Source organism: Neofelis nebulosa, chromosome 14 (genome assembly GCF_028018385.1).
Source record: "Neofelis nebulosa isolate mNeoNeb1 chromosome 14, mNeoNeb1.pri, whole genome shotgun sequence".
Lineage (NCBI taxonomy): Eukaryota > Metazoa > Chordata > Mammalia > Carnivora > Felidae > Neofelis > Neofelis nebulosa.
In genome coordinates this window covers 81,666,729-81,692,090 of record NC_080795.1, presented here as the reverse complement: position 1 = coordinate 81,692,090, position 25,362 = coordinate 81,666,729, and the positions used below count along the sequence as shown (strand labels likewise).

General features: G+C 62.0%; 1 protein-coding gene across 13 annotated transcripts in view; it reads left to right on the top strand.

The window, feature by feature from the left end:
- Positions 1-25,362, top strand: part of TSNARE1 (t-SNARE domain containing 1) — a 120,265-nt gene that overhangs the window by 46,453 nt on the left and 48,450 nt on the right. For 12 of the 13 annotated variants that reach the window (XR_009253567.1, XM_058699252.1, XM_058699246.1 and 9 more), the window contains 5 exons: positions 10,452-10,529; positions 11,352-11,421; positions 19,697-19,787; positions 22,443-22,517; positions 23,004-23,063. Coding sequence is in view for 12 of the 13 variants with exons in the window: in XM_058699252.1 (XP_058555235.1) it covers positions 10,452-10,529; positions 11,352-11,421; positions 19,697-19,787; positions 22,443-22,517; positions 23,004-23,063 (374 nt within the window). In the remaining variant the exon portion in view is untranslated. The remainder of the gene's footprint in view (positions 1-10,451; positions 10,530-11,351; positions 11,422-19,696; positions 19,788-22,442; positions 22,518-23,003; positions 23,064-25,362) is intronic. The other variant, XM_058699244.1, reaches the window with a different exon arrangement.

Genomic DNA, 25,362 nt, shown 5'->3' with positions numbered 1-25,362 from the left:
GGTGGCGGGCCTCGCTCCGCACCGGGGACGTCCTGCTGCCCTCCCAGACTTGGATCTGGTCACATGGCCTTTCTTCCCCAGAGCACTTTGCGGGGGGGCTGTTGCTGCAGAACAAGGAGACGATCTCTCCGGGAGAAACAGGAAAGTACAGAGTACCTGTGTACTCAGGGTCATACCCCTGAGATTTGGTGCTGTCCCTGCCTCTCCCTGGAACGCAGCCCCTCCCTGGGTCCTCCTTGGTGCCCTCAGCACGGGCCCCGGGCCGAGAGCCAGGCCAGGCGCCCCCAGCCCCACACCTCCTCTCGCCCTGTCCAGTGGGGGCTCCCTGCTGCTTAGGAAGGAGGACGCCTCTGATGCTCAGAGGATCCCGTGCTGTCCCTCTTTCCTTCCTGTGCCTCATGCACACGTGGGTCAGGATCCACACCCCACCCCCACCGCCGCCCCGCTTCCTCCCTCCGCTTGGTGCAGGGGCAGAGATCCAGCCTGTGTCCGCAGGGTGAGTAGACCCAGAAGTGGAGCGTCCTGTGACGCCCGAACGTGGTGACTCCGGTCTGCTCTTAGAGCGCCTCGGTTCTGAGTTTCCGCTCCGGTTGGCAGAGGTGGGGCTGGCCAGGGGGTCTCCCTGTGCTTCTGCTCCAGCCGTGTTCTGGGGTGTGGGGTGCACCCGGTGGGGCTCCCCGTGTTGTGCAGCTGTGATGAGCATGTGAGGCTCAGAAGGGGGATGCCCTCAGGGGACTGGTCCCCCAGCTCTGCTCACTGTCTGCCCCAGTGCACAGTGGCCCCGTGGGGTGGGAGGCAGGCGGGCACTGGTGACCCCGCTGGGTTCCACGGAATCGGCAGCTGCTTGGCTGGGCCCGGAGGCCAGAGGTGCGTGGTCCCCTGTGGAGGCTGGGCTGTGTGTGTGTGTGGGGGAGCCGAGGGGCCGGCCAGGGGGCCTTGTCCTGCCCTTTGCCGCTGGTGCCCGTTGGGTGTGCTTGGACTTGCCCTCACTGGGGGTTGCTCAGCGTGGGGCTCGCGCATCCCTGCGTCCTGTCTGTGGGACGGCCAGTGTCGTCCGGGGAACGGGCTGCTGCTGTCATCACCAGCCTCCTCGGGGCCCTGGGTCTGTGCGGGCGCGGTGCTGGCGGACCCCCAGCAGCCCACCTGGGCAGCAGTGCCCGCGCACTGGGCCACTGGGTTTCTCCCAGGCCTGTCTGCTCTGGACCCGAGAGGCCCCCTGACTTCCTTGCTCGTCCCGCGTCTGGGGCACCGTACTGCCACTCGGCCTCCTCCTGCCCGGCCCGAGTGGGCACGCAGTCCTTCAGCCAGCCCTCGGCAGCGGGGCAGAGCCCAGCTGTCCGGCCGGCCCATGTGACGGGGCAGGTGGGGGCGATGTTTGGCTCCAGGGGGCTCCAGCGCTCCAGCACTGCTGGGTGGGCCGCTGCCTCTGGACCCGGCGGCATGAAGGGCAGGTGTCTGGAGCAGACGTGGAGCTGGGCCCTGTAGGGGACAGAGGGCATTGCCAAGTGTGCATTGGAAGCCTCGAGTCCCCGTCCTGCCCTGGGCACCTGTGTGGAGATGCTCAGGTGGTTCCCCGGATTTGCGTGCTCAGGAAGGAGCGTCCCATTGTCTCTGCAGAGGGCGGGGGTGCTGGAGGGCCGTCCGTGTGTCTGTGTCCCGGGAGCCTGTCCTTCTGTCTGCCCTGATGGATGGTTTTGTGGTTGCCAGCTTTTGGCCGGGTGGAGGTACTGGGAACATTTGTATAAAATCTTTGCCTTGACAGATAGTGTCACTCTTGTGGGGGTTGATTGATAAACTTTCCAAGAAAGTGTCTAAGAAACGGGCTGTCCCACTATTGGGTCCTGCAGCCATGAGCTTGGGTTTACTCTTCATTCCCACCACCACTTGGGGTTGATTTTGGTCTTGCTGTACTGGGCTGTTGGAGGGGCCGGGCTGTGCTGGGGTGGGGCGGGGCTGTGCTGGGGGCGGGGCTTGCTGGGGGTGGGGCTATGCTGAGGGGGCGGGGCTTGCTGGGGTGGGGCGGGGCTGTGTTAGGCTGTGCAGGGATGGGGAGGGGCTTGCTGGGGGGGGCGGGGCGGGGTGAGGGTGCCTGGGGGCGGGGCTGTGCTGAGGGGCGGGACCGGGCGAGGCTGTGCTGGGATGGGGCGGGGCTTGCTGGGGGGTGGGGCGGGGTGAGGCTGTGCTGGGGTGGGGCGGGACTGTGCTGGGGTGGGGTGGGGCTGTGCTGGGGGAGGGGCTGTGCTGAGGGGGTGGGGCGGGGTGAGGCTGGCTGGGGGGCGGGGCTGTGCTGGGGGTGGGGCGGGGCGAGGCTGTGCTGAGGGGGCGGGGCTGGGTGAGGCCTGCTGAGGTGGGGTGGGGCTGTGCTGGGGCGGGGCTTTACGGGGGTGGGGCTGTGCTGAGGGTGCGGGGCGGGGTGAGGCTGTGCTGTGGTGGGGCGGGGCTGTGCTGGGGAGGGCGGGGCCTCATTTCCGTGTCTGCCCACACATCACTGAGCATTGCCTGGTGTCTCCTCTGCTTTCACCAGAGGCTGCCCTGATCTGTGGGCCTTCCTGTGTTGCACATGTCCGTTGCCTCTGAGTTCAAGGGGCCCGTCTGAGATCTGGACTGCAAACCTCTTCTGCAGGCTCTGGACTGCCTTTTATTTAAAAACTTTTTTTACGTTTATTTGAGATAGAGCAAGTGAGGGCGGGGGAGGGGCAGACAGAGAGGGAGAGGATCCCAAGCAGGCTCCGTGGTGTCGGCGCAGAGCCCAACACGGGGCTCAATCTCAAAACCTGCGAGATCGTGACCCGAGCCACCAGGTGCCCCCTGGACTGCCTTTTATTTTAATTGTGTCTTTTTTGAAGGATTTATATTTCAGTGTTACCAGCGTTTTCCTTGGGATTTCTGTTGTCTGTATCCCACCTGAAAAGTTCTTACCCACAACAAGGCCGCAAATTGTTGTGATTTGAAGTCTTACAGTTCCAGCATTTATGTTTGCATCTGTGAGCCAGGCTGAGTGGGTTCTCAGTTTTGTTGATATGGGTCGGGGTTCAGTGGCTGTCCAGTTGGTCATCATCGTTGGGGGAAATGACTGAGTCACCTCGACGCTTGTGTCTGAAACCCCGTGACTGCTCACCTGGGTGTTGACCCGTCCGTATCGACCTGGGTCTCCACTTAACATGATACGGAACTGCCTTGACTGGCGTAACTATAAAGTGAGTCCTGAATCGAGTCGGGAATTGGTTTCTCCTGTTTTCTGAGGGTATGTGTGGAATTGGTATTATTCTTCCCTTAAACATTTGGCGGAATTCTCTAAGGAAGCATGTGAGCTGAGCATTTTCATCGTGGGAAGATTTGAGACTGCAGTTTCTTTAACCTTGCCGTGTCACATGTTACATGGTACAGCGTTACAATGTTGCGGTATCACAATGTACACGCCCTAGCATACGTGTTAATGTTGTAGCCATAGCGTTACGGTGCCGTGGTGTTACGTGTTACAGCCGTAGGTGGCAACGTTGTAGTGACACAGTGTTACGTGCTGTGGCGTCACCGTGTCACCGTGCTGCAGTGTTGCCCAGGTTTCTGCTGCTACTCACATGAGTCAAATTTGATCATTTGTGTTTTCAAGGAACTTACCCACGTCATCAGACTTGTAAAATGTACTGGCACAAAATTGTCATATTGCCTTAGTGTCGTTTGAATGCCTGTATGGTCAGTAGTAAGACTGCCTTTTTCATTTCTGGTATTGCTGATTTGTGTTTTCTCTGTTTCATACTTGACTCGTCTCACTGTGAGTATACCAATTTTATTGATTGTTTTAAAGAACCAGTTTTTGATTTCATTAATCTTCTCTATTTGTTCAATGTTGAGTTAATTGATTTTTGCTCATCTTGATGATTTCCTTCCTTTTCCTTACTCTGGGGTTAATTTGCTTTTGTTAGATCATTGACGTGAGACCTTTCTTGTTCCCTAGTAACGGGTATTTATTGCTGTAAATTTTTCCCTGTGCATTGCTTTACTTATACAATTTTGCATATGTCGTATTTTCATTTTATTCATTTAAAAATATTTTCTAATCTCCTTTGTGGTTTATTCTTTAACTAAGGGTTGCTTAGAAGGGTATTGCTTAATTTTCAAATAATTCTCTTTGTTTCCAGATACCTCTCTGTTATTAACTTCTGGTTTAGTGCTGTCCTGGTTGGCGAATGTTTCATATGGTTTCAGCTGTTACACATGCATCGGGACCTGCTGCACACTGGAGGTGCATCGTGTCTTGTGCGTGTTCCCCGTGTGTTTGACAAGAGTGTGTCCATCTGTCGTTGGGGATGAGTGTCCAATAATTGTCACTCGGGCCGAGGTGATCGACGGTGCCATTCAGGTCTTGGTATCCTCACGGATCTTCTGTCCCCCGATCTATTTTCTGCTGAGAGGATGCTGATGACCACGGCCGTGGATGTGTCTGCTTCTCCCCTCAAGCCCGTCAGTCTGTGCCTCGCACGTTTTCCAGCTGTGCTGTTAGGCGCGTTGAACGTTGAGGATTTTTGTCTTCTTCATCCATTGCCCCCTTTGTCACTGTAAAACTTTCTTTTATCTCTACTTTCATGTGTTGTTCTGAATTCTCTAATGTTAGCGTGGCAGCTTTCACACAGCCATGTCACACAACGAATCTTCCGGTCCCTTTACTCACAGGTGCGTCTGATTTTCTGTAGGAAGTGCCCTCCTCGTAGCCCGTGTATTTGGGGTTTGCCCTCGGCCCCATCTGACCGTCTCCGCTTTGCCCAGAGCGGTGGCAGTGGTGCTGTCCCGTAGGGCCTTGGTGATGATGGCGTGGCCACCGCTGGCCACTTGGGGACCGCACGGGTGCCTCAGGTTTAGGCAGAAATACCGATATGTTCAGGCTTACATCCCCCATCTCGATATTTGTGGTATTTCCCTTTGTTGTTTGGGGGTAATTGTGTTGATGATGATTCCGTTGCTGATGATGCTAAGTCCGCTCTTGGCGTATTAGTGACCCGCTCTGTTTGTGCTTTAGCGCTAGCCGTACCCACACCTGTGCTCGCAGCCTGCCTCCGGGTAACACGGTGTCGCGCCGTGTGACGTGGGAACCTCACAGAGCCGACCCCGGACGCCACGTTGTTGCTGGAAGCACCTGGCTGGCAGTTTGCTTTATCAACCGATGGCGTCTGAGATACCTTTAAAATGAGACGTGTGCCTCCCTCCCACACTCTGCTTTCTCGTGTGGATCCAAATTGCCTTCTATTGTTTCTTTTGACCCGACAGACTTCTTTCAGCTTTTCCTATGGTGCACATCTGGCTGAGACAGTCTCTCGGCTCTTTTGTCTAAAATAAATCTTTATTTTGCCTGTATTTTTGAAATGTATTTCCATTGCATGCAGAATTTTGGTCGAAAGGTGTTTTTTGTTTTCTCTCTCTTGGCACTTTGAAGATGTCCCTGCAGCGTGTTTGGGCTTGGCTTCCGCAGCTCTGACGGGGGCAGGGCGACCTTTGTGTTTCCTTCTGGGGTGGGGTACGTGCCTCTCTGGCCCCTCCGAAAGGGGCCCCTTCGCCACAGGCTTTCTGCGGTTTTGACTACTGTGCTTTGGGCTTTAAATTTTTAACATATGCATTTTTAAATGTTTATTTTTGAGACACGGAGTGAGCAGGAGAGGGGCGGACAGAGAGACCGACGATCTGGAGCAGGTTCCGTGCTGACAGCAGTGAGCCTGATGCGGGGCTGGAACTCACGAACCGCGAGGCCATGACCTGAGCCCCACAGGCGCCCTTAGACTTTAGTATTTATTCTGCTTGTGACTTAATGAAGTTCTTGGAACTCGGTTTTTATTGGACGGAATTTGGATACTTTGGGTTCTTACTTCTTGAAACTCTGCTCCCCTCTGTGGCTCTGTGGCTGCCGGGTCGCCGGGTGTCGCCCCGAGGTGCCCCGTGGCCCTGTCACCGCAGGGAACCTCGGTGCAGCATCGCACCCGTGGCTGATCCCGTGCAGTGGGAAGTCATTTCAGTGTCTCCTTGGGTGTCGGGGGGGGCGGGGGGTGGCAGGCCTGCGGCCTCTCCGGGTCTCCCCTGCTGATCTGCACGCGCCTCGGTGTCCCGTCAGCCTTTTGCAACTTTTACGCCTGTTCTTCTGCACTAGTGAGGTTGTCTCCACCATTTCTGGGCCTGATTTCCTGTTGAGTGACCTTTCTCGCGGTTTGGGGTCACGTGCTCCTGCCTCTTCGTATGGCCCGCGAGTTGCGAGTGTGAATTTTGTGTCCTCCCTCCCCGGGTTTGGTTGTTCTCCTTGCCGGAGGACTGCACTCTGTCCAGGGGCAGTAAACCTGCGCGGGGGTCACGGTGCTGTTTCAGGGCACTTGTGCTGTGGCTGCGGCCTCCGCGGGCCCTGCCCGACACCGCGGGTGCTGGGCGGCGTCCTCTCATCTCTCCTCGTGTGACTTCCACCCACGCACACTGACCCTGTGTGGGGGAGGGGGGAGTGGCCTCCAGCTTCTTGTGCTCCCCGGGTCCTCGGCCGAGGGGCGTCTTTCCCTGTGTGAGCACAGACGTGTGCTTGGCCAGGGACCAGGGCACCGGGACCGGCTTCTGGAGCCCTTCCTGCCTCATCGCCTCAACCCTATCTCCTGCCCCAGGGCAGCCGCGGCACCTGCCAGGCCCCGGAGTCCCCCACCCCCGGACCCAGTGACGCCAGCTCCGCTCCGACGAGCCCTCCTTGCTCTCAGTCTGGACTTGCTTGTAGGAGACACCAGGCGACGAGCCGTGGGGGCCATGGGGCCGCACCAGGGCTGTCTGTGGTCAGAGCACCGCTTCCTGGCTTGCGTGCAGGGGAGGGGGGGCCTGGGCCCTGCCCTCCCCCCCCCCCCCAGAAGCTCAAATTGATCTGCCGCCCTGCGTTGTCATTCCGTGAAAAAGTGGCTTATGTTTGGGGGATTAATGTCCCTGTTCCTCCTCTGTGTTTCCTAAGCTGGTGGCCAGCCCCCCTCCATCCCCAATCATGCCCACCAGACACGACATCCTCCCTCCGCCCCTGTGAGTCCCACCTCCTCCAGTCCCATTACCTCGTCCTCCCACCCTCCCCCAGCCCCCGGTCCCTGCCCAGCATTGGTCCCCTGTGCTGCGTGCAGAGGCCCTGCTCGTGCTGTGTGGTCACCGTCTTGCTGCTTCCCTGTCCGACGGCTGCTTCGGTGTGGGATCTGGGCACACGTGCTCCAGGTGAACCCGGGCCCTGAGTGCCCCAGCCGCGTGTATGCGGACGCCGGCCTCTGTTGGGGTTCCGGCCCCTCCTTGGCGAAAAGTAAAGAAGAGGTTAAGCTGCCCCCGCGATAACACGGAGCCTCCGTTCCCCTCATGCAGCCCCCCCCCCCCCCGCGGCTCCCCCCCCCCCCCGGCCGTGGCTGCGCCCCCTCGGTGGTGTCCCTGGGAGGGACGTCACACCCCATCGTGTCCCAGCCAGGGAGAGGGTGAGGGGCAGTCCAGGGCTCCAGCCTCCTTGTGAGAACAGGAGGGGAAACTGCCCTCGGTTCTCTCGTTCCAGGGTGAGACTTAGTCACGCGGCCCCTCCTGGCCGCAGGGGGTGTCCCGGGCTGTGTGGTCAGGTGCCAGGACCAGGGAGAGGCCGGGTCTGAGGGAGACAGCCCGAGTTGCCCCACAGCTGCGGCCGGCATCTGGCATCCCTGGCATCCCCTCTGCTGAGGTTGGAACCCCCCACGGCCTCCCCGCGGCCTCCCCCAGACCTCCGTGGAGGTGGAAGGCTGTCTGGGTGGGGGACTTGCTGTCCTTGCTGTGGGGCTGGGATGTTTGCCAGTCCCCCCCCTCCCCCGCACCTGCCCTGTGCATCTGCCAGCTGCCCCCTCCCCTGGTTTCCACAGTGGCTCCGAGATGTGCCCCAAATCCCACGGTGGTGGTGGTGTAGACCAGGCTGGCATGCCCACCACTGCCCTGCTGGGGGCCTCCCAGGCCCAGGCACCTGCCCGCTGGCCAGAGTCCATGCCGGCCCTGGATGCAGCTCCTCGGGGCAGTTTTGACCCAGCCCCCACTGCCTGCTGCATCCCACCCCTCCATCCCCTGCATCCCTATCCCCCCGCCCCTCTACCCCTCACCCCTGCCCCCCACACCCCACACCCCTGGCCCCCACACCCCAGCCCCTCGCACCCCTGTACCCCGCTCCCCACACCCCTGTCCCCCATACCCTGCCCCACTAACACCCCTCGCCCCTGGCCCCCCATGCCCCTACCCCCTGCCCCCCTGCCCCCCACATCTTGCACCCCTCAGCCCTGGCCCCCCATGCCCCTACCCCCTGCCCCCCTGCCCCCCACATCTTGCACCCCTGCCGTGCTGCCCCCTGCAGCCCTGCCCCCCACACCCTGCACCCCTGCCCCCAACACCCTGTATCCCACACCCTTGACCCCCACACCCTCGCCCCCTACACCCTGACCCTAGCCAGTAATGGGCCCAATCACCTGCTTGCCCGCCCTGAGGGCTCTGCACTGACGGGTGGAGTGGAGGCTGGAGAGCTGCATCTGAGGTCTGGTCTCCTGCTGAGACCCTTAGCAGCCCTGCCCCACCCTGCCCTGTGGGATGTAGCTCTCCTCACCTTTGTAAAGGCTGCAGTTCCAGTCCCCCCTTTGCCCTTTCCTGGGGCCACTCTCTGCGCCTCTGGGAGCTCAGCCTTGTCATCCTTGGTTTGGACACAGAATGTCTCAAAGGCCATAAGCTGGTGTCATCTGGAAAGACGCATGCCCCGTGGGGTCAGGAGTAGACAGGGCACCGGCGGGAGCAGGACTTGGCCCAGGGCACAGGCCACGGTGACGAGCCAGGGGACGGGCTTGAAGAGATGTCCAGAGGAAGGTGGCTCTGAGAAGGGTGGCTGTTTGTCCCAGTGTAAGTGGCCTCTGGAATCACCTACACACAGACCTGGAGAATAGGAACGATTCTTGGAGCTGGATCTCTCCTCCCAGCATTTAGCGGATGAGGCAGGCGGCCAGGCTGCGCCCCTGCCTGTGTCTGTCCTGTAGGAAAACGCACACCAGCCTCCCCACGTGTGGGCTGAGGCTGCACAGCCCAGGCGGGGCCCGGAGGCCACAGCCTCCCACCCGTCTGCCTCTGCGTTAAGCTCAGAGTGTGCACCCTGACCTTGTCATGGTGCACAAATCCCTGTCTGGGTCTGGCCCATTCAGGCCGAGGCGCCAGCCTCCCTGGGGGCCGGTAGTAGTGGGTAGTATAGACACACGTGGGAGTCGTTCCTGTCCCAGGCTTCATCAGGTGAGGGGCCCTGTGCGTTCCGTTGCCGGCTGGTGGCAGCCTTTCCAGGTTCTGAGAATGAAGCCACCGTGAGTGTCTTACACAAGCTTCGTGCGGGCACGTTTGTGTTTCTGCGCGTAGCTACCCAAGAGGCCGTGGCCACGGGAAGGGCCTCGTCCCGTGAAGGGGGCAGACTTTTCTGTAGCGTCCACAAGACTTTCGTGCTCGCCTGGTGGAGTGGGCCTTCCCGTCCCCCTAGGAGTGGGTGGTAACCACACGATGTTCGGCGTGGTCTTTCAGATCGAGATAAAGTTCACACAACGTAAAATTCACCACGTTATCCACCTTCACGTGGACGTTTCTGTGGTTGGTGGCGTATCCTGCAGTGTGCGCGACCATCCCCGCGAGTAATCCAGAACGTTCTGTCACTCCAAGAGAACTCGTACGGCCGTCAGCAGCCATCCTGTCCCCTGGCCCAGCCCCCGGCAGCCACGGGTCTGCTTTCTGTCCCTGGACCTGAACTCTTCCCGTACGCGGAGCTGCGTGGTGGGAGTCCGTGTCCGGCCGCGTTCGCTGGTGTGACACCGTCGCTGTGCTGTCGCCACCAGGTCCTTCTCGAGGCTGCGTGGTGCTCGCCCTCGGCTCGCACCCCACGTCGTCAGATGCCGGCCGTTGGGTTGTTGCTGCCTTCTTTGTGTTAAAAACGTGTGTTTATTTTGAGAAAAGTCACCTGAGCACGAGCCAGGGAGGGGCGGAGAGAAGGGAGAGGGGATCTCAAGCCGGCCGTGCTGTGTCAGCACAGAGCCGGACGTGGGACTGGATCCCGTGAACCGTGAGATCATGACCTGAGCAGAAATCGAGAGTCGGACGCTTAACAGATGCTTAACCGGCCGCCCCCCAGACGCCCCTGTTGGGTTGTTTCTGTTTTGTGACCCATATACAGCTGCAGTGACCTCGGCTGTGCAGGCTCTCGTGTGGGCCTGGGCCCTCGTTTCTGTCAAGGGCGCCTCGTGTGCAGGTGCAGGGGTGCTGGGGGCAGCTGGTGCCTGGGTGGGGCTTTTCTGAGGGGCCGCCCCTGCTTTCCTCCTTCTCCAGGGGCTTTGGGTGCCCCGGGGCGGGCTTGCTGTTCCCTCTGTGACACTGTGGGGCCACCCCAGCTGGGAGGGTGTTGCTGCCCCCGCTCTGTGAACCTGTGTGCTCCCTCTCCTGTCTTCTAGCCACCCAGGTGGACCCAGGTGACCTCCAGGAGCTGTTCCAGCAGACATCGGCCAGCGTCTTCCGGATCAACTCCAACGGTGAGTCCATGGTGGGCCCAGCCTCACCCCTCCCCACCTGGCCGCCCGGGCCACCGAACACGCCCCAGGAGGTCGAGGTGACTGGGGGAGGTGGCGTGCCCACCGCCCTCCCCTGACCCGGCCACCCTGCAGCCCAGACCCTGTCATCTCTCTTAGGATAGCATGGGCTGAGCCCTGGGGTCTCAGGGCTGGGCGGGGCGGGGCGGGCCCGTGTGTGCTCCCTGGCCCGGCTGCTGTGATTTGGACACATCCCCGAGGGGGAGGGCGGCCTCAGAGCCTCCCTCAGACCGTCAGTGCAGGTCAGCTCACGGTCGAGGGTACTGGGGTCAGGAGCGACAGTCACGCCTCATGGGACTGGGCCAGGCCTTATCCTTATTAGCTCCTGCAGACGGTGGGGGGGGGGGGCGGGGGCAGGAGGACACGGGGACACAGGGGTGGCTCGCCGCACTCTGTGGGTGAGGGCTAATGTTTGCCGTGAACCCTGAGTTCTGTCAGGCCCGCCGGAGAGTGCTGACCAGGAGAGGAGAAAGAGATCCCCAGACCCAGGGGCCCTGGAGGCTGAGGGCCCTGGAGGTGGCTCCCAAGAGCCTTTGCGCCCACAAGGGCCTGGGGGCCTGTGCCCGAACAGGGGGAGGGTCCCTGCCTGGGAGGTTCTGCGGGGCTGGGGCTGGGCCGTGGCAGAAGCTGCCCCCAGTCACCTGGGTGGTCTCCCTGGCCTTGGCCCCCATGTCCTGGGGCCCCCCCGGCCCTCCTCTGCTGGAGTCTGGGGGTCTCCAGGGGGGAGGTCTTTCTGTTCCTTATGTCCTTCCTTTCTCCTGGCAGTGACCTCCTTGGAGCAGAGCCTCCGGTCCCTGGGGACACCGAGTGACACGCAGGAGCTGAGGGAGAGCCTGTGAGTGTGCAATCGTGTGCGTGCCCGTGGGTGTGTCCGGGTGTGCCCCGCACCCCCTCGCACGCCTGCCTGTCCACGTCCCGGCGCAGCAGCTGCCCGGACCCCACACCTGCCCCACACGCCCGAGGGCCAGCCCCGCTTGCGCCCCGAGCCCGCGCGTGCCCGGCGTCACCCTCTGGGGGGCACACTCGTGCCGCCTGCACGTAGTGGACACACGGGCTGGGTTGGAGAGTGGCTTGGTGGTTTTGATTCTGCCCCCAGGGGCTCCTGCTGGGGTTGCCTAGAGGCCGGCCCTGGGTTGGATTGGGTGAAGCAGTGGCCTCGGGTGAGTTCCTCTCCTGACGGAAAGGCTTCTCGGGGGCTGGGTCCCTGGGGAAGAAGGAAGGGGACCTCTGCAGGGGGGTAGCCTGGCTGGCAGGGGGCAGGGGGCAGCGCTGCTCACGCCCTGCCACCCTGGGCCTGGCGGGACGTGACAAGGCCGCCACGTGGTCCCGGCACGGCGTGGGTTGGGGGGCCCCGAGGCGGGGTCCTGAGACTTGCCGTGAAGCCGGTGTTCCCCCTGCCACCTTCTTGCCGGGGACCCCGGGCGGGTCCTGTGTGAGCCTGGGCCTCCCGCCTGGGAAAGACGACGGTGTGGATGCCGGAGCAAACGTGCTCGGGGGGGGGGGGGGGGGGGGGGGGGCGGGGGCGCGGCCAAGACCTCACGTCTCTTCCTGGCAGTGATGTCCGTTGGAGAGGTCACGGCTCCCTCTGTTCATTCACCCACCCGCCTCACCCACCCGCCCGCCTGTCCTCCGGCCGTCCGTACGGGCTGCCTGAGACCACTCCTGCCAAGTGTGGGGGTCCAGAGCTTGAGGCAGCTGAGGGCCCTTGCAGATTTTCTGTGCGGCTCTTCTTTTAATTATTCTTTTTATTTCTTTTTTAAAATAACGTATTGTTTTCTGATCGTGGAAGTAGCATGTGCTCATCATAGGGAATTTGGACACACAGGGTGTCTGAGGAGGCACTGTTAACGTTCTGGTATTTCCTGCCAGCCTCTTCTCAGATCCTTACGCGTCTTGCAGATTTGGATCTCAGTGAATAATGTTCCGGTCCCGCCTTTTGCTGTTCGGGTTCTGGGGTGCGTGTGCCCTTAATCACACACTAAAAGCACGTTCTGTGGAGCCGCGGAGGACACTGTCCAATGTGCGTAGTTACTGTGCTGAGACCTGGAGCCGTATCTGTGGCTCTTCCCGTTTGTCAGCTGCATGACCAGACCCCGGGAGGGCGCTGGGGTTGGTCTCTGTGTTTGCCTGCTCCAGGGTAGGTCCCTGAAGTGGTGTCCCCTGGCTCAAGCAAAGGCATTTTCAGGGCCCCTGGCCCTCGAACACGTTTCCTGGGCTGTGTTGCCCAGCTGGCCGAAGGCCGACGTCACCAACGTGGGTCTGGAGTGGAGAGCTGGCTCCTGCCTTCCCGGCCGGACTCTGGGCCTGCCCGCGGTGACTGAGGGCTGTGGGGGCCTCTGCCCCGTCCGCCTCCACCTTCAGATGCAGCCACTCTGGCCTTTAGCACCTGCCTGCCCCGCACCCCACTCCCTGACCATACCCGCCCCCCCCCCCCCAATCTGGCTCCTCCTCCCGAGGGGCAGTTCCTAACCAGGCTACAAGCCTGGAACCTTCCAGGGCCCCATTCATCGTGGACTGTTAGTGTTTTCTAAATGATGGAGACCAGCATAGGGGGCCAACCAGCTCTGTTTCCTCCACGTCGACATTCATTGGCTTTTTTATTTTGCCAGATAAGGACATTTTAAAAAGTCCGTTATGGCATCTGTTATTGCCATCATTTTGTGGAAGGCAAGACATTTCAGTGTGACGGACGGAAGTAGATGGGATCCGGTCTTGGGAGAGAGGACGTTCCTTCAAGATGAACAAAGCTAGTGACCCGTGAACCTCAGGGCTGAACGTGATTTTCTCGCCTTGCACGAGACAGGTGTGGACTTGGCCATCTTTGTCGGGACCGTGAGGGACCCTGCCTTGGGCACACCATTGTAGGCTCCCAGGTTGGCCAGGGTGGCCGGGTTGTAGCTCTCTCTCCCCTGTGGTGTGAAGCTAGGTGACAGCGGGACCTGGTTTGTCTGTCTCTTGGGGGTGTCACCCAGAGAGCTGTTGAACAGATGGATGGTCATTCCAGGAGCCCTGACGGGAAGTCTGCCCGCGGCACCCTCAGCCTTGTAACCACGCAGCGGGGCGGCCCTGGCTCCTGTCTCTAGGGCCCCAGGCACGGCGTCTGGATGACCTAGCTGTCATCAGCCTGGGTTCGCAGCCGACAGGAGGGCCCCCAGCTCCGGCGCTCTGCTGGTCCCGGCTCCGAGCAGGCATGGGGCCGCGCACACTGCCCGAGTCCGGTGGTGGTCGACGCCCAGACAGGCCCTCCCCTCTGATTCTCACGGTGCCATCTGTGAATGGGCTGTGGGCCCCGGCCTCGCTACGACGGAGCGAGGGGGTGCCGGGGCACTGGAGGCTGCAGTGAGCCGGGCTCCAAAAGCAGAAAGCAGACGCAGGTGGGCGGCCCTGCCTGGGGTGCACAGGGGTGCACGCCAGCCCCCGCCTCCCACCCTTCCACCTTCACGGGGGGCATCACTTCTTCCAGAGCCCTCCTGGTGCCACCTCCCTCAGGGGCTGCGACTCACCTTCCTCCACCCGAAACACCTGGCCTCTTGCGTCCTGCTCCCGTGACCACAGACGGCCCCGGGCCGTTGTTCGGGTACAGGCCTGAGCCCGTGAAGCAGGGGACCCTAGGGATGCATCGGCCATCCCACCCTCCAGCACGGCCTGCCTCTTCTACTCCAGAACCCCTCCCTCAGCGCACCCCCACAACGCCCCATGGTGCTCTCCCCCGTTCCCCGTCGCACCCCCCAGCACCCTGCCGCCTCTGGAGCCTGGTGCCTGGGCCGGCTTGGCCCTAGACCCGTGTGCTGACGGGCCGCGGCAGTGGGGCGTGGGGAGGGCCAGCCTGTCCCCTCCCGGCTGCGTGACAGGCCCTGTAACCTGGGCGGGCCCGGACCCTTCTGGGTGATGTCCTGTTGGAGGAGGCAATGACGGCGTCTGCGCCCGGTGCTGGGCCCGGCCCCACAGAGATCCAGTCAGGCCTGGCTGCAGCCTGATGATGATCCAGGGGGCGGGTGCAGGGGGTGGGTGCACACTGGGAGCAGAGGGTGGTGTGGGGCGGGTGGCAGTGCTCCTGGAGGCTCTGGCGGCCGCCGGGCCCGCAGCTCAGGGTCCCTGCCGCAGTCGCCAGAGCTCCAAGCCCCTCCCTCCCCGTTGCTGGAGATGTTGGCGTCTTGGGACTGAGGCCTGTGTGTGGGCGCTCACCAGTCCACCGGGTGTTTTGTGGGGTCTCCGCCTGGAGACGGGCTGGATGGGGCAGGTGTGCGTGGGGGTAGGTTGGGTGGTGTGGGGCCCTGACCCGTCCTCACGGGGGTCTCGGCAGTGCCCCCTTCCCTTAGTAACCGGGCCGTCCCACCTGAGTCACGGGTACACAGGTGCACGTTTGATAATGGAGGCCACGCCTGGCGGGGGCACCTGATGGGGTGCCGAGGGCCCGGTCCCATCCCTGGAGCCGGACTCTGTTCGCGTCCCAGCCCCGGCGGCCGCCCTCCGTCTCCCTGGGGGGCTTGCACCCTGAAGGAGGGAGGTGACCGCCCAGTGTTCCGTTCCTAGTGTGTGACAGAGGGGACCGTCTCCCTGGGGCTTTCTGACTGGCTGCCTCTGGTCTGCGGGGCTGTTGCCTCACCCTGTGCAAGTCGAGGTGGCCCTGAGTGGGGGTGTCTGTGAGAGACGTCTGCCCAGCTGCCGCCCAAGGTGCAGGGCCGAGGCCCGGGGTGGGGGGTGTGCAGGGAGGGGGTGGGGCCCTTGGCCCAAGTGAGCAGCCCTCCCTCTCCTCCCCACGGCAAGGATTTGTGTGTCAGGATGGGCACCCAGGGGACCGGGGGGGCCTGGATCAGGGTGGTCCGCACCACGCGGGCCGGGGCTCTCGGAGGGGCTTCGTGCCGACGGCCCGGTGCTGCTGCAGGGGCACTGGACAGGCTCTGTCCCTCCTCTTTCCAGAACTCAGACCACCCGAGCTTCTGACTCCAGCCTTTCCACAGCTGCGCAGACGCCGAGCTGGAGTTTGCTAGAGAACCGGGGTGGGGGGGGGGTGCCCTCTGCAGCCCGTTCTCTTATCGCTGATCTGTGATGGACCCTGATCACCTGGGCTGACCGGAGACCTGCCCCTGACTCCCTGGAGCTGCCTCTGGGGTCGGAGCCTCACCGACCAGGTCTTTTTTTTTAAACACATGAGGAAACTGAGGCTGGGGAGGGGAGGGCTTTCTCGGGGCCACGGAGCGAGAGCAGAGCTGTGGAGGACCGTTCCCCGGGAAGTGGACGTGGTGTGCACCTGTCGTCTTGGGCCTGGAGACGCCATGGGGACTTGGACGTGATGTTGGGCCCCGTCTCTAGGGGAAACCGAGGCCAGTGGGGCCGAAAGCCACAGAGCTGGTGAACCACAGGTCAGCAGGGCCAGTGAGGAGGCCTGTGCTGCCTCCAGACGTCTGGGACTCTGCCGGGAACACTCAGAGCTGAGGCGACGCCACAGCTGGGGCTGGTGCGTCTGCAAGCTTCTTTACTGACGATGGGCCCCGCCAGGGCAGCACCCACAGCGTCTGCACACGGTCTCTTGTGGCACGGCGGCCTCACGGTGCTGCTTCAGCACAGGGCTCCACGCAAACGCTGCTGCAGAGACGGTGGAGGTGACCCCCTGGACCAAGGAGAAGGGACCCGCTCCACCTCAGGGGAGGCTCTCTTTCCAAGCTGCCATACGCTGTAGAGCACAGTGGTCGTGGCACGTTCGAGGAGCCAGGAGGAGGGGCCCCCCAGGTGCCCCTCATAATTGCTTTTGGAATGGTAGGCCAACCTTGCGTTCCTTGGATGAACTCCTCTTGGCCACGATGTATCATTCCTCTTACGTATTGTTGGATTCAGTGACTCTGGTGTTAAGGGTTTCTGCTCCCGTGTTTGTGAGTGATGGGAGGTGTTTTTTCTTCTAGAGTCTTCGCTTGGGTTCTGGTGTTGGTGTAACGCTTGCCTCAGGAGAGGTGAGCGGTCCATCGGTGTTTGGGGAGCATGTGGTGTTGGTACAACCTCTGCTTTAAACATGTGGTGGAGAGGCCGTCTGTCCTTGGGTGTTTGCGGGAATGTTTCTAAGAACATATATAAGTCCTCTGATAGAGACAGAGCTACTTGGGTTTTCCCTTTCTTCTTGAGTCAGTTTTGACGATTCGTCAAAGACAAAGACGATTTGTCTTAGTTATGAAATCTGTTATCATAATAGATTCGTAAAACCTCCTAATAAACTTTTTCATGTTGGAGCTGGAGTCCTGTTCTCTCTTTTAGTCTCGGTATTGGTAATCTGTGAGTTTTTTCCTCAACTTGTCTAGACAGAGTTGTGCAGTTTGTTTTATTTTTGCGTAGTTGACGCGGTGTTTCGAGAGCTGTGCAGTTTTTTGGTACTTTCAAAGAATACCTTGTGATTTTGTGGATCGCTTCTATTACTGGTCTGCTGTACTTCATTAACTCCTGAGCTTCATCGTGTCTGTCGTGTCTCTCCTCTTCTACTTCCTTTGCGGTTGGCGGCTGGCTTCTCGGGCAGCCGTACGACATTCATTTTCCGTCTCCTCTGCTGTGGGCAGGTGAGCCCCGCTTCCCCTTCCAGGGCCGCTCGCGCCGCGTCCGCGGCTCTCGTCCCTTGAGTTTCATTTCCTCCCGGTTTCCCTCTGTTCATGGCGGCACAGGTGGCCTGCACCAGACGCCGCTCCGCGCTGCGTCTCTCGATGGGGTTCCTTATTAAGACGAACAGCATGGAGGTGGGCCACGTCCAGACGTCCCTGTGGGCCTGGCTGCCTTGCCCTGACTGATGGCTGCCTGCCCCCCCCACCGCCTCTGGAGCCCCAGTCACTTCTGGGGTGTGCTGGTTGCCATCCCTCTGTTTGCCGGGGGCCTCAGCAGAGTGGTGTGGTGCCTGGGAAGGGCCGGGTTGGGTAGGGAGGCCTCGCTCGCTGCACGAGCGGTCGCCGTTCCTGGGGGAGACAGCTCACCGCCCCCAGCACGGGAAGCGGCCGACCGTCTCCTCACACTATTTCTGTGTTCTCGCTAGAGGCTCCGTGGAGCCGCGGGCATGGCTGGGCGGGAGCGGGGGCACTTTGTGACCCGTTCCCTGCCAGGAGTTTGGTGGCATCAGGGAGGGCAGAAGTGGAGAGGGTGGTGGGGGCGGGGCGGGGGCGGGGCGGGGCGGGGCGTGCCTGCCTGCCCTTCCCAGTTCGCGGAGGCACTTGTCCCACTGCCCCCGCCGCGGCAGCGTCCTCTGTCCAGGCGGCTGCGTGCACCGTCCGTCAGGGTGTCTGAGGAGGTGGCAGTGGGGCATGGGCAGCGAGGCAGGGGTCTGTCCGGCACATTGGGAACAGGGGGCCGTGGGACCGTGTGACACAGGTGGGGACCGCACTTCTGCAGGAACACACGCGGCCACGTCGGGGAGCTCAGGGGTCCGGAGGGTGTGGGGGAGCTGCGGGCACCGAGGGCGTGGGGGGGCCGGCGGAAGGCGGCCCGAGTCTGGGTCTGGGTCTGGGTCAGGTCTGAGGGCCATGCCTCCCTCAAGAATGAGAGGAGAGAGGCTTCGGGAAGAGCGGCCCCAGGGCTTTTTCTGGAGGGACAGAGCTGCCCCGAGCTGCCGTGGGGGGCCTGCAGAGAGCGGGCTGGGAAGGGGGTAGGGCGGTTTGGGCACGTGGACATTGAGATGTCCGCTGGACCTCCGGGGCTGTTGGAGGGGCTGGGCCCGAGTTCAGGCCCAGGTGTGGGTGTGACTGGGGGACGGCGGCACACCTGCGACTTCAGGCCATGAGGCCGCATGAGAACACCCAAGAGCCTAGCCCAGGGAGTGAAGAAGGTGGTCCAGGGTCTGAGCCCCCAGCTGAGACACAAGGAGGTCAGAGGGACGAGGGGCCAGCTGAGCACCTTGTGCAGGATGGCCTCGAGCTGGGAGGGCGCCACGGGGCGTGGGAAGGAGTGTGGGAGCCACGGGACGTGGGGAGCAGTGTGGGCACCAGGGGGTGGGGGGCAGTGTGGGGGCCACGGGAGGAGGTGCGGCAAGGTGGATGGAGGGCTCAGTGGTGGGTGCGACCGTGTGAGTGAACCCTTCCGCTGGCGGAAGGGGGCTCACACGCTGCACTCCCCAGGCTGGCCTGGGGTCTCCTTCCCATCCTGTTCCCCCCTTCACCTTCCGGCATGGGCAACTCCCCCTCTTTATGCCACATGTTTGTATGGCCGACAGGCAGGGGTCAGGGACCCAGGCCCGCATCTGCGAGGCGTCCACCTTGTCGGATGGTGCCCCCACCCCCACCTCTGCCACACGGGGTCCTGCAGGGAGCAAAGGGGGGCATCAGGCTGCAGCTTGAAGGGTCAGGAGGGCTCTTCTCTGATGTCTCTCCGGCCCAAAGCCAGGCCAGGGTCCTTTCCTTGCCCCACGTGTGTGCCTGCAGAGGCCCCGAGGCTGGGTTTGCCACCCACCCCCCCACCCCGGCCCGGTGTCACTCCATCCAGAGGGACAGCAGTCAACCCAAGCAGGTGAGGGGCTGGTCTTTTCAGTCCCTTCCAGGTCACCCTCGAACCGTAAATTGTGAGCGGGGGGAGGCCCGGGCCCAGCCTCCCTGTGCTCCCTGTGGTCAGGAGGTGGGAGTGTCCCCCCAGCCCGCAGAGCCGTGGTCCCAGGCATGTCTGCGGCCCCTCTGCTCCCCCAGGTTCCCGACTGTTGCTGACCCTGGCGGGGGGTGGCCCTCTCCCCAGGGAGGGCTCGTGGCTGGCCTCCTCGTGCTTGCCTGTGGGGTGTGGGGCCGCCGTGCACAGAGGGGGTCCGTCCCGATCCAGGCCTCACTCCTATCGTTGTCTCCCCCTTCCTCACCCCTGTCTCTGCCCCAATTCTCTGCTCCCTGCTGCCTTCTCCGTCTGTGGGGGTGTCTGTCCGTCCCTCCCTGGGCCTCCAATCCTTGTCCCCTCCCATGGCCGTGGTCTCCTGCGCCTCTGGCTCTTTCCTTCCTGGGATTCTCCCCTCCCGTGTTCTCGTTCACCACATGTGTCTCCTGCCCTCCCCCCCCGCCCCTGCCCTCGTCTGTCTGGCCACCTTTCTGCTGCCCCTGCCCCCACTTCCTCTCCGTCTCCCCCTCCGTCCATGCTGGTCCTGCTCCCACCCCCACCCCGTCCTGGCTCAGGCACGCGGCGCAGCGGGGGACCAACGAGACCGTTGCGGCCAGCGCCAGCGCCTTGAAGCAGATGGCGAAGCTCCTGCGGGGCTGCTCCCGGGTAGGTGGTCCTGGAGGCCGTGGGAGGGGGGCCGTGGCGGGGGGCCCCGGGGACACTGGCGTGCCCAAGATGCCCACGCCGGCCTGGGATCGGCCAACGTGGCTGCCCGGGCCGGAGCTCAGCGCACTCATCGGGCGCCCACTGTATGCTGGGCGCTGCTTGGAGTCCGTGTCCCTGCTGGGTCATCCCGACGGAGACGGATGAACTCCCCCCCCGCCCCGACATCTCCCTTGCCACCCAGCCTGCCAGCCCTCACCCTCTTTGTCACCACCGTCATCTCTGTCCTCGCCAACGCCACCGCTCGTCATCAGAGCACAGGCATTACCGCTGTGGTCACCTTCACAGCCCTGACCCTCATCACATCTCCCTGTGGCCCTCCCCCCTGCAGCCCCTCCCCCATGGCCACATCCCCTCTGTCCTGCAGCCCCTCCCCCCACAGCCCCTCCCCTGTCATCTTCACCGTCGGCCCCTTACTTCCCTCCACCCCCATTTGCTAGGTCAGCGCGCCCCTGTCTGCTGTCCCTCCCTGCCCTGCCCAGTCCCCAAAGGCTGGAGGGCGCTTGTCACGAAACGGTAAATACCCTCAGACCCTCAGCCGCCACAGAGCGGGATCGTGCTCTTAAGTTGTAGTTTTTCCCCTGCCCGTCACACGGTGCCGGGGCCCCCTCCCGCTGCCTCGGCTGACGCGGGTTCTGGGGACGCCCAAGTCCGGCCTCCGCAGAGAGAGGCGGGACGCTGGTGAGGAAGGCGCACCGTGGCTTTCCGGTGGAATGCCTGAGATGCCAGCTGTGCTGCCTGAGGTCCGCTCAGTGACGGAGGCCGGTGCAGAAGCCACGTGTTGTGTCATGTGGCCCCGTTCGCACAAAGGGTCTGCAAGATGCAGACCGGGGCGGACAGCAGGGGTGGGGGCTGCGTGGCCGGAGGGGAGGTGGGACGGCCCGCGGGGCCCCGGGAGCTCTCTGGGCCAGTGGACGGGGGCACGGGGAACGGTGCTTTTGTGGTGTTGGCCACGTGTGTGGCCTCCTCACGCGTGGCGTAGCTCTTTGCTCGTGGGCTCCGTGTTGCCTCCTTCATCCAAGAGCACGTCTCCGGGGCCTCCCGTGCGCAGCTCTGCACGTCGCATTCGCGTTGGGTGCTCCTGGCGTCTGCGCCTTGCTGTTCCCACCCCCGTTTATATGGAAGGACCCTGAGGCTGGGAGAGGGCCCCGCCCCGAGCTTTGCAGCCCCAGGGAGGAGCCTTGGCTAGATCGCAGCCCTGGTCTTTCTGGGGCCAGAGTCCGTGGTGTCGCCGGTGTGCACCCTGGAGGCCAGGGGTCAGAGCTTGAATCCCTTGGGGGTCAGAGGGATCGCTTTTAGCCTAACGTGTCCTTCCTTGTGTCCAGCCACCCGCCCGCGTAAGAACCCAGCACACGCTGAGCACCTACTCTGTGCCCCTGGGAGAAGGACACAAGTGGGGTCCCCTCTGAGGTGCTCGTGGTCCTGTGGTAGCACACGTGGCCGGAGGGGCTGCAGGGGCTGCTGTCCCCGCAGAAGAAAGGCCGTGCCCTCACGTGGGCTGCTGCTGGGTCTCACGGACCGGAGAGCCGGAGGCGTTTTCTCAGTGCCTGGGCTCTTAGCTCTGTCCCGAGGTGCGCGTGGGGCCCCTCGCAAGGGCCTGAGCCGGACGCTCAGACGGGGCTCCGCAGACCCGCGCCTGCTGGCATTGCTGAGGGTGAACAGCCTGCCTGCGTGGCCGCAGCTGGTCCTCCGCGGGCTCGCATGGGGGCGCAGGGTGGTGGTGGGGGGGGGGGTGGGCACCAAGCCCAGGGGCCGAGTTCAGGTTGGAGGTGCCCAGGTTCCTCGTCGGTGTCCTGTCCTGGGGCGAGGGCACAGGGCGCCGGTGTGACTTTGTCTGTGCCGGTGCTGCGTGGAGGGAGGGGAGGGGAGGGGCTCCTGGCGGCCTGTGGAGCTCACACGACCCCGGCAGGCAGCCTTCAGGGCTTGCTCGTCCTTCCCTGCTCTGGAAGTATGCCCGAGCGCCACTTTTCTGCCAGGCGTCCTTCTGGGCACCAGGGCGTACCGGCAAACACACCAGGTCCTGTTGGGTGCAGGGGTGAGGCCGTGCTTGCTGCCAAGCTCAGTGGTGAGGGGGACGGTCCGACACTGGGGGCGTCAGCTGCAGCCTTGCGTGTGGTTGGGTGCAGGGCTCTGGGTCAGTGGCCTGGCTCTGGGGCCTGGCTCCACCACCTGTGTGGCCTTGAACCGGCCCCGTGGAACTCGGACTGAGGTCTCCCGAGCCCTCAGGTAGCGAGACATTGTGCGGACCAGACACGCGTATGGTGTCGGCCCAGCGCCTGGCTCCGCGGCGGGTGCCGAGGGCGTCGTGCGTGGGATCGCGGGGGGAGGCGTCTGCGGGGATGCAGGCCGAGCCCGTGGAGCCCGTGCTGGTGTCTGAGGTGGCACGAGACGGCATGGGGCGAAGTGGATGGGGCCGAGCCCTGTTCCCAGGGCAGAGGCGTGATGGCAGTGTGGGGCCGGATGGGGGCTGGGGGCACGGTGTGGCCCGTGCCCTGAGGGACGGGGGGCCGAGGAGCGTGAGGAACTGAGCGGCTGGAGGAGGCCACGGGGCAAGATGGGGCCTCGGCTGCCTGTTGAGGCCACACTCCCTCTTTGCAGCAGGAGCGTCTCCAGCTGGACCGCCTCAGAACTCAGCTGTCGGATGCCATTCAGCGCTACGGCGCGGTGCAGAAGGTGAGGCACCCCTGGCGGGGGCGGCCGGCCAGGCGGGGGTGGGTCTCGGTCCCTCGGGCACCCGCTCGGGCCCTCTTGTCCCCGGGTTGGCCTGGTGTGGTTCTGGCCCCCAGAGCAGAGGGCTGGGCCGGGAGCCACAGGCTCCCAGTGTGTGCAGTGGAGGAACCTTACCGTCTGGTGCCCAGGAGGCATCAGCAGAGCCCTGCCGGGAGGTGGGAAGACGGGAGACCCTCGTCCTGACGGAAGGACATGGAGACCCGGAGCTTAAGAGTGTGGGAGGGGGCCGCCCCCTGGGTTGTCGGCAGAGCCCGTCCAGGTGCCCGGCCGAGCACCCGGCTTTCCTGAGACCTGGGACGTCTCCCTCCGGCCGCGGAGCTGACGGTGTGCGTTGCTGTCGGTGACCGTCCCGTACTGCGTGCTCAGCTGACCGTCTCTTCTCTCCTCCCCACCCTTCTGTTCCTCCCGTCTCCCTCTATTATTTAACAGAAAATTGCAGAAAAGTCCAGAGCCCTGCTTCCCGCCGCACAGAGGGGCGGCACGCAGCAGGTGGGTGCTGAGGGACCGCCACAGTCGGGGGGCGTTAGGTGACGGCACAGAGTCCACTCGCTGCCCTCGGTGCTTGGGGAGGCGCAGGGGCCGCCGAGGGCAGAGGCCCCATCTGGGGGAGGGGGATCTGACTTGACGAAGGACCTTTTAGAAAGCAGGTATTCTGGCCTCAGTCCTCTGGCGCAGGCTCGAGACGGGGTACTGGGGGCTGACCGTCTGCTTGCCTTCAGGACGGGCTTGTTCCCACCAGCCCTCCCCGGGGGAGAAACGGGTAGAAACTGGAGTCCTACACGAACAGGGCAGGGAGTGGACGGGAACCGCGTCTGAAGGTGCAGTGGCTGAGACTTCTCTGAAAGTGTCCAAATATTTCAAGCCACGGGTTGAAGAGCCTCCGTCATACATAGGATGAATTTACCCTGTTCCTTAAAAACCACCCTTACTCGTATCATAATAAGATTTTGAAAACCTAAGACAGATAAAATCCTAACAGCAGATTAAAGCCTGAGGAAAGAAGTCATGTTATTTTATTTTTTAATGCTTGTTTGTCTTTAATGTTTATTTATTTTTGAGATAGAGACAGAGCATGAACGGGGGAGGGTCAGAGAGAGAGGGAGACACAGAGTCTGAAACAGGCTCCAGGCTCCGAGCTGTCAGCACAGAGCCCGACGCGGGGCTCGAACTCACGAGCCGTGAGATCATGACCTGAGCCAAAGCCGGACGCTCAACCGACTGAGCCACCAAGGCGCCCCAGTGTTTATTTTTGAGAGAGATAGAAACCGAGTACAAGTGAGGGAGGGGCAGAGAGAGAGGGAGACAGAGTCTGAAACGGGCTCCAGGCTCCGAGCTGTCAGCACAGAGCCCGACGTGGGGCTTGAACCCACAAACCGCAAGATCACGACCTGAGCCGAAGTCAGACGCTTAACTGACTGAGCCGCCGTGGCGCCCCAGTGTTTATTTTTGAGAGAGATAGAAACCGAGTACAAGTGAGAGAGGGGCAGAGAGACAGGGAGACACAGAATCCGAAGCAGGCTGCAGGCTCTGAGCTGTCGGCACAGAGCCCGACGTGGGGCTCAAACTCACGAGACGTGAGATCATGACCTGAACTGAAGCTGGACGCTCAACCGAGTGAGACACCCAGGCGCCCCAGAAGTGATATTACTTTTAAAGGAGCGACAAGACTCACACCCGACTCTAAGGTAAATCAGGAGAAGCCGGAGGACAACGGGCAGAAAGTAATCGCTCACGTGGAAGTTTGCATTTGGTGAAGATAGTTTTCAGAAATGAAGGTTGAATGAAAACATTTTTAGAGAAACACAAACCGAGGGCATTTATCGTCGACAGAACTCTGACGGTAGCAGAGGGAAAGTGGTCCCAGGCGGACGTGCGGCAGCAGGAAGGGACGGTGCGTCCTGGGAACGCTGACGTGAGGACGCGTGTGAGGCAGTGCGGCTGGTGAATAGTGGCCCTGGCCGTGGGGCCTGGCTGTGGGGCAGGTGGAAGCGCTCGGCCGGCAGCACAGGACGAGGAGTAGCTGCGAGAGAGCATGCGGCGTCCCCGTCCTCTGAGGAGTGACCAGAACCCTGATCTGAGGCGGCTGCCTGTTGCGTTAGGCAGGTGACACTAAAGGACAGCATAAGAACATGAATTATAAACTAAGAGGAACATACGAGATGACGAAGGATTAATTTAAAAGAAACCACGGGTGTCTGAGTGGCTCGGTCGGTTAAGTGTCCTTCTTTTGGTTTTGACTCAGGTCATGATCTCACGGTTTGTGAGTTCAAGCCCTGCATCAGGCTCTGCACTGACAGCACAGAGTCTGCTTGGGATTCCCTCTCCCTCTCTTTCTGTCTGTGTCTGTCTCATGTTCTCTCTCTCTCTCTCAAAAATTTGGAAAGAAAGCAAACAAAGAGAAAAATCAACAAAAAGCAGGAAGGAAAGTAGGAAACAAGTTGCACCATGGTAGACTTATAGCAAATTCACTTATGACTGTAGGAGACTGGCCTAACCCCTCTGATGAAAAGGCACATGTTGTCAGATCTGGGGAAAAGAAAAGAGTAGTGCTTGTAAGCAGCACACTTGAAATCCAGGAGAATGTTGAAAATACAAGGACGGTCAGAGATAACTATGAAACCAAAGAAGACTTGTGTCCGGTGCTAATATCTGAACAAACGAGTCCGTGTGAAGAAATGTCGCTGCTGACAGAGGTGTGCTTCACGGGGATGACACGGTAATTCAGATGTAAGATGTAATTCTGTACAGGCGCCTAATAACAAAGCCTCAAAACACACAAGACAGAACT